The sequence below is a fragment of the Hyperolius riggenbachi genome, chromosome 3 (genome assembly GCF_040937935.1).
Source record: "Hyperolius riggenbachi isolate aHypRig1 chromosome 3, aHypRig1.pri, whole genome shotgun sequence".
Taxonomy (NCBI): Eukaryota; Metazoa; Chordata; class Amphibia; order Anura; family Hyperoliidae; genus Hyperolius; species Hyperolius riggenbachi.
In genome coordinates this window covers 385,572,268-385,591,330 of record NC_090648.1, presented here as the reverse complement: position 1 = coordinate 385,591,330, position 19,063 = coordinate 385,572,268, and the positions used below count along the sequence as shown (strand labels likewise).

Genomic DNA, 19,063 nt, shown 5'->3' with positions numbered 1-19,063 from the left:
ACCTTTCATAGGTGGAAGTTTGTTGGGCTGGGAATAGCTCCTGCGAATACCCCATTGTGTCCTGAGGTAATTCATAGGACTGGTTATCTGGCAGTTGTGTGCGTGGTGTCGCTGCCGGTTGTGTCAGCTTTGTGCCCACTGGCTCCTTGTAACTGGCTGAGGACTCGGACCTCGTGCGTGATGTGCTGGTGCTGCTTAACCCACTGCTGGACGCTTGAGAGGTCATCCAAGTAATTATCTGGTCCTGTTCTTTTGGATTTGTGAGGGTTGTTGTCCTGGACAACATGGGCGGTATTGAGTGGGTTTTCTTGGGTGCTCCCCTGTGGCCTGTACGTGAACCGTCAGGGGAAACACCTCTTCCCTTGCCCCTTCCTCTTTCACCGGATTTCTTCCTCATTTCACTTATCCTTACAGTACACGCTGACTGGCAGCAGTACAGTGGCAGCACAGAAATGCTATACAGTACCACTATTCCCAGCAGCGACACAGAGCACAATGCTATACAGTGGCGGGTGAGCGGTGTACTACTGTTCCCAGGCCCAGCAGACACAGAGTGGAAGTAAACACAATGCTATATAGTCTGGCTGAGCGGTGTACACAGAGTGGCAGTACACACAATGCTATATAGTCTGGCTAAGCCGTGTACACAGAGTGTCAGAAAACACAATGCTATATATAGCGTGGCTGAGCGAGGTGCACAGTGGCAGTACACACAATGCTATATTAGTCAGGCTAAGCCGTGTACACAGAGTGTCAGAAAGCACAATGCTATATATAGCGTGGCTGAGCGAGGTGCACAGTGGCAGTACACACAATGCTTTATAGTCAGGCTGAGCCGTGTACACAGAGTGTCAGTAAACAATGGTATATAGTCTGGCTGAGCGGTGTACACAGAGTGTCAGTAAACAACGGTATATAGTCTGGCTGAGCGGTGTACACAGAGTGGCAGTAAACACAATGCTATATATAGCGTGGCTGAGCGAGGTGCACAGTGGCAGTACACACAATGCTATATAGTCAGGCTAAGCCGTGTACACAGAGTGTCAGAAAACACAATGCTATATATAGCGTGGCTGAGCGAGGTGCACAGTGGCAGTACACACAATGCTTTATAGTCAGGCTGAGCCGTGTACACAGAGTGTCAGTAAACAATGGTATATAGTCTGGCTGAGCGGTGTACACAGAGTGTCAGTAAACAACGGTATATAGTCTGGCTGAGCGGTGTACACAGAGTGGCAGTAAACACAATGCTATATATAGCGTGGCTGAGTGAGGTGCACAGTGGCAGTACACACAATGCTATATTAGTCAGGCTAAGCCGTGTACACAGAGTGTCAGAAAACACAATGCTATATATAGCGTGGCTGAGCGAGGTGCACAGTGGCAGTACACACAATGCTATATACAGCGTGGCTGAGCGAGGTGCACAGTGGCAGTACACACAATGCTATATATAGCGTGGCTGAGCGAGGTGCACAGTGGCAGTACACACAATGCTATATTAGTCAGGCTAAGCCGTGTACACAGAGTGTCAGAAAACACAATGCTATATATATAGCGTGGCTGAGCGAGGTGCACAGTGGCAGTAGACACAATGCTATATATATAGCGTGGCTGAGCGAGGTGCACAGTGGCAGTACACACAATGCTATATATAGCGTGGCTGAGCGAGGTGCACAGTGGCAGTACACACAATGCTATATATAGCGTGGCTGAGCGAGGTGCACAGTGGCAGTACACACAATGCTATATATAGCGTGGCTGAGCGAGGTGCACAGTGGCAGTACACACAATGCTATATTAGTCAGGCTAAGCCGTGTACACAGAGTGTCAGAAAACACAATGCTATATATATAGCGTGGCTAAGCGAGGTGCACAGTGGCAGTACACACAATGCTATATATAGCGTGGCTGAGCGAGGTGCACAGTGGCAGTACACACAATGCTATATATAGCATGGCTGAGCGAGGTGCACAGTGGCAGTACACACAATGCTATATTAGTCAGGCTAAGCCGTGTACACAGAGTGTCAGAAAACACAATGCTATATATATAGCGTGGCTGAGCGAGGTGCACAGTGGCAGTACACACAATGCTATATATAGCGTGGCTGAGCGAGGTGCACAGTGGCAGTACACACAATGCTATATATAGCGTGGCTGAGCGAGGTGCACAGTGGCAGTACACACAATGCTATATATAGCGTGGCTGAGCGAGGTGCACAGTGGCAGTACACACAATGCTATATTAGTCAGGCTAAGCCGTGTACACAGAGTGTCAGAAAACACAATGCTATATATATAGCGTGGCTGAGCGAGGTGCACAGTGGCAGTACACACAATGCTATATATAGCGTGGCTGAGCGAGGTGCACAGTGGCAGTACACACAATGCTATATATAGCGTGGCTGAGCGAGGTGCACAGTGGCAGTACACACAATGCTATATATAGCGTGGCTGAGCGAGGTGCACAGTGGCAGTACACACAATGCTATATTAGTCAGGCTAAGCCGTGTACACAGAGTGTCAGAAAACACAATGCTATATATATAGCGTGGCTAAGCGAGGTGCACAGTGGCAGTACACACAATGCTATATATAGCGTGGCTGAGCGAGGTGCACAGTGGCAGTACACACAGTGCTATATATAGCGTGGCTGAGCGAGGTGCACAGTGGCAGTACACACAATGCTATATTAGTCAGGCTAAGCCGTGTACACAGAGTGTCAGAAAACACAATGCTATATATATAGCGTGGCTGAGCGAGGTACACAGTGGCAGTAAACAATGCTATATATAGTGTGGCTGAGCGAGCGGTGTACTACTGTTCCCAGCAGCGACACACAATGACTGGGGGGGACCCTGGCTAGCGTGGCTGGAGAGCGAACTACCCTGCCTGCCTACCCAAAGCTAAACCCACAGACAAATGGCGGAGATATGACGTGGTTCGGGTATTTATTTACCCGAACCACGTGACCGTTCGGCCAATCAGAGCGCGTTCGGGCCCGAACCACGTGACCCGTTCGGCCAATCACAGCGGCCATGCGCTCTTAGTTCGGCCGTGTGGCCGAACGGTTTGGCCGAGCATCGTCAGGTGTTCGGCCGAACTCGAACATCACCCGAACAGGGTGATGTTCTGCAGAACCCGAACAGTGGCGAACACTGTTCGCCCAACACTAGTTTTGGGTAGTAAAAAATGGGGGGAATTTGCCTAAAAACACCACTCCTCTTCAGCCAGCATCATCAGTGTGTTCTGGCTTAATACAGTGCAAGGCTGCGCTAAAGGTACAGTATATTTTGTAGTATTTATGTTCTAGAAGTCTTATGGGATTTTTTTTTTGAGGACCCCTGTCTAGTGGGGGGAGAATATAGCCAGTTTTTCTTTTCCGTTTTAGCTAAAATTGCATATTTTTGCAAGGATAAAAATTTCGGAAACATCCTGGCGTCACAAAAATAACCATTTTCATGATCATATTTATCTTGTGAAGAATGAATATATTTTGTCCAAAATTTCACCTCTTGCAAAAACATCTAATTGATAGAATGCATCTGCTGTTTTTTGTCTTGTTAAAAGAAGCTAATTTTGACATGTTGCTTGCAGTATTCTGTGTTGTATGAAGAGCCCTTTAAGTGGTCCATGCTCTTAAGAGCTCAACTAAAGAGCTGCTACCAGCTTCACCTTCCGTTTATAGACTTGGTTTTGGGTCTTGCTGGTGGGTGAAAAAGTTAACATGCCCAGCATACATCAGCTGCATCAGTCTGTTGCATACCCTGTTAAGTCTATTAATAAGACTACAAAGTAGGAGTAAGACTTTAAACAACACAAGCAGAAGCCTTCTATCAGCAAGAAAGGAGTCAAACTGTAGTCAAAGCTTCTGATGAAAATTGGGATAATGATGAGCTGAAGAAATTTGCTAAATGGTTTTCACAATGAAAAGTATGTTTTTTGCTAGAGGAGAAATGTTCTCAAACATACACTGAACTTTTGGTTGACAAGAATGATGTACATGTAAAAAGAAAGAGGCAGATACAGGTAGATACACTGAATGTTAGTGAAAAGTAACAAAAGAAAGCATCACTATCATTAATTAAATTGCATAATGGCCCCATTCTCCATGTTGAATCATAGTAGTATAGACGTTAGTGACTTTAGTCAGCACAGTACCCTATTCAGCTATGAAATTGCCACACACTTCCCTCCATTGAGTGGGTAGTATGCAGTTTTTTGGTCATGTGATATATCAGGAGGGTGATTTATTAATGCAATATAATGGTACATTCACCAAAACTTGCCAGCAGCTCTAAGCTGAGGAAATATGATGTGCATTTCCTCTGCATTTTCAGAACCTGAGTATCATATGTAGAGTACTGTATAGGCAAACTGAGTTTTTGTACATGTGAAGAATTTAAGAGAATATTTAAAGATTGTATTTTTCCCTCATTGGTGTGAATGGGTTTCTTCTTGCAGAGACTGACCAGTTTGCTTCCTGCCTGGTATTATAACTTCAGGGTGACAATGGTGACATGGGCTGAACCAGAGCAAAGCTGCTGTGACACAGCAACCATAAGCTTTATTACAGGTAAGTACTGGCAATTCAGACTTCCAGGAAAAAAATTCTAACCTCCCCTTGATACAGTTTGTTTTAGTATTTTATTTCTAGAAGTCTTAAATGACCACTATTGCGAAAAAAAAGTTAAATTTAAAATACATGTGTACACATGGCTGGATAGTGTAATGGTTAAGGGCTCTGCTTCTGACACAGGAGACCTGGGTTCAAATCCTGGCTCTGCCTGTTCAGTAAGCCAGCACCTATTTCAGTAAGGAGTTTCTTGGGCAAGTCTCCTTAATACTGCTACTGCCTACTGAGTGCGCTCTAGTGGCTGCCTCGCAAGCGCTTTGAGTCCGACAGGAGAAAGGCGCTATACAAATACTGCCATTATTATTACACATACTTATAAGAAGTACATTTCTCACAGAGTAAAATGCACTATACATTACTGTTTTGCTATGTTGCAGTCACTTACAGTAGGCAGTAAAAATCTGACAGGTTTTGGACTTGTCCATCTCCTCATGGAGAATTCACCGTATTTGCTTTATTTTATACAAAAGCAATCACTGGAAATGATCTATACAAAAATGCTGGCCAAGTCTGCCTACTCATTTGCACACTATTTTGGCAGTTGGACTAAGCAACAAAAAAGCCCAGAGAAACCCCATGACGTAATGGACTAGTCCAAAACCTGTCAGATCAGTTTTTCATTATGGTGGTCCTTTAAGGGGTTTACTTCAGGACTCCTGTGTACAAATGAGAAAATATATAAATGTTTTTGCTGTACAATTATTTTTGCTAAAATATCATCATGAGAATTTTTGCAAAACCCTATACTTCATTTTTGCAAACATGCCTGTTTTCTTGGAGGGAGTTGAAGTAAATTGAGCATAAGAAATTATATTTTCATGAAAAGCCTGGTTTTATCAAAAAATAATGGTTATTATGAAAACGGTCTTCATAATTGTTGTTGTCATGTGAAAAATAAATATTTTTTTTATCAAAAATGTCTCCTCTGGCAAAAATGTGGGGTGTTTTTCCAAAAAAGCAATTTTTTAAATTTAGCCAGCTCATTGCTACCTGTTCTCAATCAGTCACCTTTATTAAAAATGTGGTCCTCTGTACTTGTTGATAAAATGCATCTGCTTGTTTTTTATTTTGCATTATCTAATCTCCTCTTTTGAATATGAACCAGATGAAAGTTATAAAATACTAATAAAGCATACAGTATAGAAAAGTTTGAAATACTGTTGATGTTATACAAGCTGTAGTCAGTGTACAGCTTGTATAGCAGTGTACATTTGTTGTCCTATCAAAATAACTGAACACCAGCCATTAATATGCACATAGTTGAGGAATTTGGCACCCCTAAATGTTATACAGTTACTAAGCACCTACAGGCCCGTTTCCAGGGCCAGGCAGACCGGGTGACTGCCCTGAGCGTGGGGGAGAGCAGCGATGGGGAGAGCGGTCATAGCGCTACAATTCACCTTCCGTGATCCACATTTTTTCATACTTGTACCTCCCAGGTGTCTGTCACGTGGGTAACAGTACTCCCGTGATGTCATAACCGCATGTTATCACAGAGACCACTGTTACCAACGTCGCAACGGACACCTGGTAGGAAGAAGAGGAAGAAGTGTGGATCACGGACGGTGAGTTGTAGCGCTACGTCCGCTCTCCCCGCCGCGCCTTGCTAGTTATACTGGAAGCACCTAGGTCTAGCTTTAATGGGAGCACCTATGCCTGGCTATACTGGCAGCACCTATTCCTGGGAGCACCTAAACCTGGCTATACTGGGAGCACCTATGCCTGGCTATACCGGCAGCACCTATGCCTGGGAGCACCTATACCTGGCTATACTGGGAGCACCTATGCCTGGCTATACTGGGAGCACCTATGCCTGGCTATACTGGGAGCACCTATTCCTCCCTACCTATATTGGCTGCACCTATTCCTTGCTACCTATACTGGGAATGCCTTTGCCTATCTACCTATACTGGGTGCACCTATTCCTTGCTACCTATACTGGGTGCACCTATTCCTGGTTGCCTATACTGGGAGCATCTATGCCTGGCTACCTATACTGGAAGCACCTATGCCTAGCTACCTATACTGGGGGGGACCTTTAGCCTAAAAACTGCCCTGAGCACCTATACACATGGTTGTCTTTTCCATAAAAAACAAACAAAAGATAATACTATGGGCGTTACCACCCTCCTAGATCTTAAAAAAACAATAATATGTTCTGTTCAGATTGTGCAAAAGTCGAGTATCACACTAATGGCTACACAACTCGATGGAGGTATGTTTTTTTTTTTTCTTTTTTTCAACTCAACTGTGTAACAGACAATCATACAAACCTAGCACTGCTAATCAACAGGGTAGTTCTGAATGCTGCTTTCACAGTGCAAATGCTAAAACAGAACACTCCCAAGATCCTTTCCTAAAGGGAAATGCTCCGTTCAGGTATTACCGTGCACATTTCACAAAAAAGCTGGCAACACTGTCCTTATATGTAGCAACAGTAGCATCAGATGTTTCAGTAGACAACACACTCTCTGAGTTACAACAATGTCTAGTCTTTTTCCTCTATAAACCAAAATCGATACCTCTGATGATGTATAAATGTAAGCGCCCGTTCACACCTAGAATCGCAAAATGCCGGCTTTGCGGGAGTGATTTCTCCGCGATTAACGTGGAAAAATCACTGGAAACTGCGGCGGTTTTGGAGCGATCGCGATTAGCGATCACAATCGCTAATCGCGAAACGCAAATCGCTGCCAAACCGCTGCATGCAGCGTGTTTGCGGTTATCGCTAACCGCAAACGGTTGGCTACCGGTGTTCCAGGTAGTTAGCTTTAGGTGTCCCCATAGTTAGCTATAGGTGTCCCCAATAGCCTGGAAGGGGGAGCTTGCTGGCACACAGCGGTGAAGAGGGGGCCCAACTCCCCCTGCCTCACCTGCGCCCCTCCCCTTCTGCGCTCCCCCTCCAGTTTTTAGTGCAATGTTGGGCTGGTGGCGCAAGGCAGGGAACGACTCACCTCATCCTGGATCCAGACGCCGGTGTTCTGCTGCAGAGTCTCTGCGTGTCACGTATCTTCTGTCTCCAATGCCGCTCACTGTACTTCCGCTAATCAGGAAGTACAGTAAGAGGCTTTGGAGATGGAAGACAAGTGACGCAGATCCCCAGCGCCTGGAACGCAGGAGAAGTAAGTAGCCTGCCATTGTGTGAAATTCTGGAGGGGGAAGTGTGGAAAGGGGGGGTCCCAGGTGAGGGAGGGGGGAGTTGGGCCCCCTCACCGCCGCTGTGTGCCCAAGCCCCCCTTTCCTGTGTTGCTACCCCCTCCTCTCCTGCTGCTCGGTGCAGGGCCTGAGAGGGCCTATTTAAAGTTAAAGGGGCTAGGCCCACCGGGAAAATTCCTGTGTTCCTGGTGGCCCAGTCCAAGCTTGCTGGGTACTATGATTTGTAACCTTGCAAAATTGTGCTCAAGCTACTACTCCTAAATGTGTAGTGTTCACTGCTCCTACTATAAGTTACAGTGGGGGGATGTAGGGTCAGTAATTGATCTCCCCCACTAGTTAAACATACATAAACTCATATATAACACCACTATACATCACATATGCTTTACCTTCCTTTGAGGGCTCAGTCAGGGATATTTATTAATATTATTATTATTATTATTTAGCATTTATATAGCGCCAAAAATGTGCAAATGTGCAACAGAGCAACTATCAGATGAGCCTGGCTGTGGGAGTGGGAGCAGTGAGCACTAGACATTTAGTAGTAGTAGCAGCTTGAGTACATTCTTTACATATCACATACCCTAGTGCCCTATCCCCCTTGTACTTATGTGTGTGTCAGCCTTTTTAGATGAGCAGCAATTTTCCAATTCAAGGACTAATTATGGTAGTCATTGCTTAGTGTTTGGTTTTATGTTGATCCCTACTTTGTGTTATGTACAAATCCTCCCAACTCATCTTGTCTTACTCATATGCAGTAAAAAATAAAACGTATTTCTTGTTATATCAATGAATTGACCATGTTGTGTTTCTGTAGCCCCTGTAGCTCCTCGCATCACCCAGGTGGATTATGTGAAGAATTTGCTGTATATAACATGGCGTTATGGAGACAAAAGCTTTGATTTGTCACATTCCAGAATGCTCCACTGGCAGGTGACGGCAGAAGGGAAGAAAAGAATAAAGAAGAGTGTATGTTTCTGAACCTTGGCTACTTTCAGTATTCCTTACAGTTAATTAGTTGCATAGTTAATTTGGCTGAAAAAAAGACATCCAACCATCAGGTTCAAGCATGAAAGAGAAAAAAATAAATACAAACTTGATATCCTCCACTCTCACATATCCCAGCTGATCCAGTAGAAGGCAAAATATCCCCCAAAAACTTACAAGGCTGGGCCAGTTAGCCTTTAAAGGGAAAAAATACTGCTGGTAGCAGTTAGATAAAATCCCTGGATCAACACCTCTAGGAATTACCTAGTAATTGTAGCTGCGGATGTCCTTCAATGCAAGAAAAGCACACAAGTCTCCTTTAAAAGCAGACATAGAATTTGCCATAACTACTTCCTGAAGTAAATATTCTACATTTTAACCACTCTTACTGCAAAGAACCCCTTCCTAAATTAATGGCAAAACCTTGTTTTCCTTCATATGCAGATCATGCCCTCTTGTCCTAAGTACAAGCCTACTAGTCTAGCAACAAAATGCTAATCTACCAAGCTTTTGTGTCTCCCTCTGATGTAGTTATACATGTTAATTATGTCACCTCTCCGTCATTGTTTTTCCAAGCAGCTTATTTGAGGCCCAATTTTTCCAACCTTCCTTGGTAAGAGAGACCTTATATCCCTCTGATTCATTTAGTTTCCTTTCTTTGTACCTGCTTCTAGAATGCCAATGTCCTTCCTATAGTAAGGTGCCCAAAACTGTATCCCAGTTGTGGCCTCAAACGTGATTTATACAGAAGGGATAATATACTTCTCATGATTTTATTTCACATTTTTTTGCATCCAAGAACTTTATTTTGATTTAGCTGCTACTGCTTGCCTTTGAATATATACGTTTAACTTATTATCAACCAGTATTCCCAAGTCCACGTCTGATGTTCCCAGCTGTAAGCCTTTTATCAAATATGGTGGTCTACCTTTGGCATGTCCAAGGTGCATGACCTCACAATTATCTACATTAAATGTCATCTACTATGTTCATGACCATATGGTCATGCTGTGAAGATCATGTAGTAGAATGTAAATATCCTGTTAAAGAGACACTGAAGCGAAAAAAAAAATATGATATTATGATTTGTATGTGTAGTACAGCTAAGAAATAAAACATTAAGATCAGATACATCAGTCTAATTGCTTCCAGTACAGGAAGAGTTAAGAAACTCCAGTTGTTATCTCTATGCAAAACAGGCTTTAAGCTCTACGACTTTCAAAGTCGTGGAGAGGGCTGTCTTCTGACTTTTATTATCTCAACTGTAAGTAAACAAATGTCTTTTTCTCTGCCAGAGGAGAGGTCATTAGTTCACAGACTGCTCTAAAAGAATCATTTTGAATGCTGAGTGTTGTGTAATCTGCACATATTAGAGAATGATGCAATGTTAGAAAAACACTATATAACTGAAAATAAAAATATGAGAATATTTTCTTTGCTGCTAATCTTCTAGTAATTATTCATAGTACACAACCAATTCATTATATCATATATTTTTTTTCGCTTCAGTGTCTCTTTAAGTGTTCATAATTCTGCAACCTTTTGTATCATCTGCAAAGATGGCAACAGTACTCTGTATTCTGTTTACTTGATCATTATTAAAGTAAACCCGAGGTGAGAGTGATATGGAGGCTGCCACATTTGTTTTCTTTTAAACAATACCAGTTGCTTGGCAGCCCTGCTGATCTGTTTGGCTGCAGTAGTGCCAGAAGTAAACCAGAAACAAGCATGCAGCTAATCTTGTCAGTTCTGACAATATTGTCAGAAAAACCTGATCTGCATATGCTTGTTTGGGGTCTATGGCTGAAATGATTAGAGGCAGAGAATCAGCAGGATAGCCAGGCAACTGGTAATTGCTATAAAGGAAATAAATATGGCAGCCTCCATACAACTCTCACCTCGGGTTCACTTTAAACCATTGAAAAGGATTGGACCTTGTACTGATCCTTACAGGACCCCACTGCTAACATTTTGCCATTTTTAGTATGATCCATTTACCACCACTCTTTGCCTTCTGTCCCGTGTCCAGTTCTATATCCACATATACACATTTTCTCCTAATCCCCGTAGCCTCAGCTTCTGCACCAGGATATTGTGGGGAACAGTGTCAATACCTTTGCAGAGTACAAGTGCACTATATCTACGCATGTTGGTGAGACAGGGTCTGCCTTTAGTAAAACCCACGTTGTAAAACTGTTTACATACAACTGATGTTAAGCTTACAGGTCTGTAGTTTCTTGGTTCTGCTTTGTTTCCTTTCTTAAATAAGGGAAAAACCTTAGCTGTATGCCAGTCATAGGGTTAGGTTATGACCTGATCCTGATGTAGCAAAATGTACTCTCCCAAAACCTGACGTCTGATTGTGCTCAATAAATTAGTTTTGGCCACATTAGTTGTCTACATAACTAAAGGGGCCCATACACTCAGCCGATTTTCTGGCCGACCGATCGATCGATTGATCGTTTGCAAATCGGTTGGCCAATCGATCGATTTCGATGGATTTCCATCGAACTGGCAGGGTGGAAAATTTAGGTCGATCTGATGAGGTTGCTTATCAGTTTGCATTGGCCTTAATGGAAATCTGATGGCAAAAAAATGCCATCAGATCGAATTTCAATAGATTTCAAACTGAAATCTATTGGAATTCTATCCTGGTAAAAAATGTTCTAAAAACGCATCAGATAGATCATCAGATGCATTTCTTATCTATCTGCTGCCAATCTGACAAGTGTTATGGGCACCTTAAAGGGACACTTAAGTAAAAAAAAAATGAGTTTTACTCACCTGGGGCTTCCAATAGCCCCCTGCAGCTGTCCGGTGCCCTCGCCGTCTCCCTCCGATCCTCCTGGCCCCGCCGGCAGCCACTTCCTGTTTCGGTGACAGGAGCTTACAGGCTGGGGACGCGAGTGATTCTTCGCGTTCCTGGCCACAATATCGTTATCTATGCTGCTATAGCATATATCATATACCATATAGCAGCATATAGGGTGCTAATGTGTCTGGGAACGCGAAGAATCACTCGCGTCCCCAGCCTGTCAGCTCCTGTCACCGAAACAGGAAGTGGCTGCCGGCAGGGCTAGGAGGATCGGAGGGAGACGGCGAGGGCACCGGACAGCTGCAGGGTGCTATTGGAAGCCCTAGGTGAGTAAAACTCATTTTTTTTGTTTGACTTAAAGAGAACCTGAGGTGGGTTTGAAGAATGTTATCTGCATACAGAGGCTGGATCTGCCTATACAGCCCAGCCTCTGTTGCTATCCCAAACCCCCCTAAGGTCCCCCTGCACTCTGCAATCCCTCATAAATCACAGCCACGCTGCTGACAAACAGCTTGTCAGAGCTGGCTGTGTTTATCTCTATAGTGTCAGTCTGCTGCTCTCCCCGCCTCCTGCAGAACTCCAGTCCCCACCTGCATCCCTTCCCTCCCTGCTGATTGGAGGGAAGGGACGGGGGCAGGGACCGGAGCTATGCAGGAGGCAGGGGAGCAGCTGAGACTGACACTATAGATGTAAACACAGCCTCACAGCATGGCTGTGATTTATGAGGGATTGCAGAGTGCAGGGGGACCTTAGGGGGGTTTGGGATAGCAACAGAGGCTGGGCTGTATAGGCAGATCCAGCCTCTGTATGCAGATAATATTCTTCAAACCCACCTCGGGTTCTCTTTAAGTGTCCCTTTAAGGTAAGCCAATACTTGCCACTTTTAAATAGTTTTTAATTATTTGATATATTTTTGGGTGCCTCCTTTACCTTTTTTTCCACTGTTTGGTACAGAAACATGAAACATCTCCATCTCCTCTCTCCTCTTATAGAACATTCCTCTCATTTCCCCCTCCTGCCTCGACTGCACATCCTCCCTCACTGTCTCTGCCTCTGCAGCATGTTTCTCCTCTGTGTCTGTGTGGTACATTTACCGTTACTGTATCCACAACACATTTCTCCTCAGAGCCTCTGCAGGACATTCTCCTTCTGCATCTCCACTACATTCCTCCTCTGTCACTACAGCACATTCCTCCTTTTTGTCTTTGCAACACATTCCTGCTTCCTTTCCCATGTCTCTGCAGCACATTTCTGCTCTCTGTCTCTGAATCACATTTCTTCTCTGTGTCTCTGCTAGTGATGAGTATGAATTTTGCAAAATAATAATTTTGCATTGTAATTTGCAATTACAATGCAAAATCCTGATGTGAAACTTCAGGAAACATTTTAATTCATTTTGTTTGTAACCATAATCATGAACTGTCATTTCGCAATTCCACGTAATTTTGTACTGACTGACTAGCAGTTAACACATACATACATGCTATTATCACAAAAATTGCTACATACAATAAAGGGAAATATTAAGAACTCGAAAACAGAATTTTTCAAAAAGACCTTGTAGTTCTTGAGAGAATTCTCTCAGAGATTTTAAAATTGCAAAAGAGAAATGGTTTTCATTTTTTCATTTTGCTGAGTTTAAAAACATTTTTTTTAATCGAATTTCTCAAACGACAAGGTCTTTTTGAAAATGTTGGTGACAAAAACATGTATGGGGGCCTTGCTATTAAATTATGCGTAATTATGCAAAATTACAAATGGATTACGCAAAATCAATTGAATTTCAAAATCGTAAATATATATGGCGGCAATACGTAATCATAATTAGTAGATTACGATCAACACTAGTTTCTGCACCACATTAACACTTGCTGTCATTGCAGAACATTCTTCCCCTTTTTCTCTACAGCAAATAAAAAAAGTTTAAAGTTGCAGTACACCTCATTACATGTTCCTTGGAGTATCTCACAATCTACTGCATCTAACATAGTCATAGCCTAATGATGATTTGCCATAGTCTAAGGTCAAAACAAACTAACTTAACATCTTTTGGGTGTCGGAGGAAATCAGAGCACCTTGAAAACGTCCACACAAACAGATTAGAACATACAAACTCCATGTAGATAGTGTCCTAGCCAAGAGTTCTAGCTGCTTAGCCAGAATGTCCAAGTACTAGCTGCTTAGGCACAATGCACATAATTGGTAGCTACAGTTAAGTAAAATATCATGCCTTATAACTTAATTTCCATTTCAGATATCCCGTAACATGATGACAGCAATGATGGCTTTACCTGCAGGGGACATCTACAATATCACTGTCACTGCCTTCACCGAGAGGAGCAGCAATTCATCATTGCCTTATCTGGTCAAACTTGGTAATAACATTTAGAAAGTAATTTTGTTCCTATAGTCCATATCTTGTGTGAGCGAGTAAGGAATTTTCAAATGATGATTTACGGAGTTGAAGGGGGAGTAGTTGTTTACAGCCAGTCATTCTATTGAGGGGTTGTAGTCTGCAATATCCAGGGATGACAAGGATAAGTCTGGAGTATCCACAGTAACGTAACCAAGGAGCTTGGTGCTCCAGAGTGAGTTTTACATGGGGCCCTAAGCGCTCTATTTATATAGAGCCCCAACACCTACCAAGGACAGCTGCAGTGTCAGAAAAGTGTCATCAAAGAAAATAAACCTTTTGGTTAGGATTACCACTATTCAATGCACATATAGAGGAGTACATTACCAGCATATCACCAATGAAAAGCTAATAGGATGGATAAAAGAGGGCCCCTAGTAGACCTCTGTGGTTCAAGGGCCCTGATGCGGTTGCAACCTCTGTCTTCCCTATTGCTACACCACTGACCATCCAGTGATCATGGGGAAATTGTTTTTTACATATTACATATTATAATTAAGATTTAGTCTGGAATATCCAATCATAATGTGAGTAGTCTAGCCATGGTGGAGAGATTTTGTCACTTATTTTGTTTCCACAGATCCAGCTCCACCAAAGTCACTTTTTGCAGTGAATAAGACACAAACGTCAGTCACTCTCCTGTGGGTGGAAGAAGGTTTTTCTGACTACTTTGAAGTTTTCTGCTGGTGCTCAGACATGATGCGTAATGACTTTGAAAAGGTGACAAACATGGTGACAAACATTATTCTGACTTGAAACACCTCCAGCATTCAAAATCACTCAGACATATAATGCTGGGCATACACGGTAAGTTTTATATTATCAATCGAGCCGCTGATGGCTCGATTGATAATATTCAACCTGTCCGATACCGATCGATACTTCGCTCGATACCGGCGGGGAGAACAGTGGCAAGAAACGAGCGGCTCATAAGCAGCGCCCGCGGGGACGAGCAGCAATCGATCAGCGCGGACGAGCGGTGACGCACCGGCATTGAGTCGCTGGCTCGATACCGGCGCAAAAACTGTCCGTGTATGCCCAGCATAACTTAATGCCTAGTGCACACCATACAATTTTGTGTTAGATTTCACCATACAATCTTCTGTAATGCCGGGCATACATGGCACGTCTCTGGATGCAATTATGCGCCGGATCGATTCTCGCTCGTCCCCGCCGGCGCTCCCTATCAGCTGCTCGATTCCCTGCTATTGTCCGCCGGCGGGGATCGAGCGGGGAATCTGTCCGGCAGGTCATCGGACCTGTTGGATATTATCAATTGAGCCCATCAGCGGCTCGATTGATAAGGAAAGAAAGTGCCGTGTATGCCCAGCATTAGAGGTTTCTGGTAGGTTTTCTGCTATGCTGGGCATACATGGGTCGACCCCCGCCGCGTCCCCGCTCGTCCGCACCTGTGCGCGGATCGAACCCCGCTCGTCCCCAAGGGTGCTCCTAATCAGCCGCTCGATTCCCCGCTATTGTCCGCAGGCGGGGATCGAGCGGGGAATCTATTGATATTATCAATCAAGCTATCAGGCTCGATTTATAAGCCTGCCAGAATGCCGTGTATGCCCAGCATTAGATTATTTTCTGTAGAGAATGGTCATTATAGATAGTTAGATAGATAATTTCCAACATGTTGGAAATTATCTATGTGGCAGGTAAATCTAATGCTGGGAATACACGGCCCAGATTCTTCTTATCAATCAAGCCGCTGATGGCTCGATTGATAATTTCCGACATGTCCGATCACGTGGGGGATCGATTCCCTCCTTGATCCCCGTGGGCGGACAATAGGCAAAAACAAAGCGCTGATAAGTGCTGAGAAGGAAGTGCCCACGGGGACAAGCGGGGATCGATATGCGCGGACGAGTGGTGAAGCGCCGGCATCGAGCCGCTGGCTCGATACCGGCGCAAAAACGAGCCGTGTATGCCCAGCATAACAGAAAATCTAACGGAAAGTTGTATGGTGTGTACCTAGCATAAAACTTATTTAAAACTTCTTGCTTGAACTGCACAATGCAAAACTTCATTGCTGCAGACATATACAATACATATTTGATTTCAAATGGACAGAATAGGATAGCAAGGCATAGGGTATTCCAAAAAAGGTATCTAGCTGTAGGTCAGCTAGTATAGTTACTGCCACCCCTCAACTTCCCCCTCCCCCTGCAGCGATCCCCATTGCCGTTACTCTGCAAGCCTCTCTCCCGCGATGACCGCCGCAGCTCCGATCACAGCATCCCCGCCGCACACAGCCCTGGTACTCTCTGTGTGGAGCATCTGAAGTTATAACGCCGACTCCCAATGCTCTGCACTGAGAAGACTGGGGCTGTGTGCAGCGGGATGCTGTGATCGGAGCTGCTGCAATCATCGCGGAAGAGAGGATTGGTGAGTAACGGCAACGAGGATCACTGTGGGGGAAGGAGAGAGGAAGGGGTGTGAGCAATTATACTAGCTGACCTATAGCTAGATAACTTTATTGGGACCACCTATGCCTTGCTATCCTATTCTGGGGAAAAATATTTAACAGAAAACCTCCTGAGCAGCATGCCCGACACTGTGTCAGGCATATTGCTTTTAACTTATTTTTCTTGCCCAACTGGCCACCTTTACTGAAGCACCTATACTTAGCTACCTATATTGGAGCACCTATACTGGCTACCTTTACTGGGGCACCTATTCTCAGCTACCTATACTGGAGCATCTATACTGTCTATCTTTACTGAGACACCTATCCTTAGCTACCTATCCTGGAGAACCTATACTTAGCTGCCTATACTGGAGTACCTATACTGGCTACCTTTACTGGGTCACCTATACTTAGCTGCCTCTACTGGGGCACCTATATTTAGCTACCTACACTGGAGCACATATACTGGCTACCTTTACTGGTACACCTATACTTAGCTACCTATACTAGAGCACCTATACTTAGCTACCTACAGTATAGTGGGACACATACCTAGCTACCTATCCCTGGATACCTATATTGGGAGTACACAAAGTTATCGAGCCTGCGGGGGGTTGGGGGCGCAATTTTTGCACCCTTGGGAGCAATTTGGCCTACAAATTGCCCTGATTGGAAGCTGAAACTTAGCATCTCTACATCACGTACATGGGGGGGGGGTATTATACTCAAGTCGGCTTATACTCACAATTGGTATGCTGATCCCTTGTTGCATACCTCCGATATTGACATGTTCCCCGGGGGTTTCAGTGTTGACTATGCCAAGGTCACACAGCATCATCATCATCATCTGGCGGCAAACTATTTTGCTTTTTATTATTATTGCATTCAATACAATAACCTGTGGGGGATTCAGAAGATGGATAGCCACCACATGGTGGGCAACACAGCACAGGTAATGTATAAATGCACAAATGGGGGTACATTTGTCCACTAGGGGGGCAGTAACAAGGCGGCGGATGCGGCTGATTCCCAAGAGATATCATCCTGAAATCGACTGGGTATCGGCTTGTATGTATGCTTGGCACATTTTGGTAAGTTACAGGAAAAAAGGTTATGAAAAATGTATTGAATCACTTTTACACAAAAATCCAGGTATAATTGAACGCCAGGGAGGTTAAAGCATTGGACAGTGAATGTCAGTATGAACCAGTAAAGATTCTTGAAGACAATCAGAGTGTGATAGCTCTCACAAAGAACCCAGTTTGCCATCAAAGGTGCAAACATATTGACATTAATCTCCATTTCTATAGATCTGTTCTTATGCTGGATACACACGGTGCGTTCGTGCACTCGATTTTCCCGTCGATTCCCGTCGATTTGTTTATTTCCAACATGTCCGATTTGGATTTCGATGGATCGTTAGGTCGATTCGGCATACTTTGCATGCGAATCGACCTAACGATCCATCGAAATCCAAATCGGACATGTTGGAAATAAACGAATCGACGGGAATCGACTGGAAAATCGAGTGCACGAACGCACCGTGTGTATCCAGCATAAGTGAGGGGAAGACAGATCTTGACTATTGTCTTATAAAAAAAAAATGGTAGCTAATATTATGACTAAACCAATAACAAAGTTTAAGCTAGATAGATTTCTCTGTTACAATTTTGGTGTATAAGCAATTTATGATGCAACTGTACCAAATGATTCCTTTTTAGCAGTACAGATGTTAGAATTTTAAGAGCAAGTGGGGGTTTTAAGATATGTCATGATTTATATGCCCTTATACAGCTTATCCACTGATATACTGTAGAGTCATGTGACAACATTGTCTGTTTGTTAACCAGAAAGTGTTAAATAAAGTTTACTCAAAGAGCAGAGAAGAGAGCGAGGACAAAGGAGAACAATGTGTGCTCCTGAGAGAAACCAAAGCATGGTGTCTGTGTGCAGTTTATCCTTCGTCAGAGATTTGCTCACAAGATAAGATTACAAAGCAGAATCAGCGTGGTTATCCCACCTCTTAAGGGGCCCATACACTGGTCGATTTTAGCCATCAATTGATCAATCGAAACTATGGAATCAATTGATCGATCGGAAATCGATTCTATCAAATCTATCGATCAATTTGCGGCTCATTTTCAATCGATTTCATTCGAGTTGATCTATCTGACAGGATGGAAAATCTAGGTCGATCTGCTGCTGGCAGCAAATCAAGGGCCCATAGAGTTGCATTGGATCAAATGGTCCAATAATGCATTTAGATCGATTTCCAAAACATTTCATTCTAAAATATATTGGAAATCTGTTCCAACCAAAATGGCAACAGAAGATTCAGAGAAGTTATTTGTCGAATTTTGCATATTTAGAGTCTCTGTTGATTAATGCCTGTTTCTTGTGTGTTCTTCATGGCAGGACCCAGTGATGGTATTCTCTCATGTGGTGACTATATCAAGTCTACAGCCTGGCACATCCTATAACTGCAGCATTACCAGTGTCAGTCATCACAGTGCAAGTGTGCCCACGTATATCAGCATCTCCACGCTAGGTAAGCCGATTGCTTGGCTGTTGTTGGAAATTTTCTAACATCAGAGAAGATACCTTTTTTTTTTGTATATCTAACCATTAAACTAATTGCATAGGT

At 43.7% G+C, this 19,063-nt stretch overlaps 1 protein-coding gene across 4 annotated transcripts in view; it reads left to right on the top strand.

Annotated features, from left to right (window-relative positions):
* Window positions 1-19,063, top strand: part of PTPRO (protein tyrosine phosphatase receptor type O) — a 203,120-nt gene that overhangs the window by 104,220 nt on the left and 79,837 nt on the right. For all 4 annotated transcript variants that reach the window (XM_068277393.1, XM_068277392.1, XM_068277391.1 and 1 more), the window contains exons 10-14: window positions 4,467-4,578; window positions 8,612-8,763; window positions 13,851-13,971; window positions 14,590-14,729; window positions 18,835-18,967. In XM_068277393.1, coding sequence (XP_068133494.1) covers window positions 4,467-4,578; window positions 8,612-8,763; window positions 13,851-13,971; window positions 14,590-14,729; window positions 18,835-18,967 — 658 coding nt within the window. The remainder of the gene's footprint in view (window positions 1-4,466; window positions 4,579-8,611; window positions 8,764-13,850; window positions 13,972-14,589; window positions 14,730-18,834; window positions 18,968-19,063) is intronic.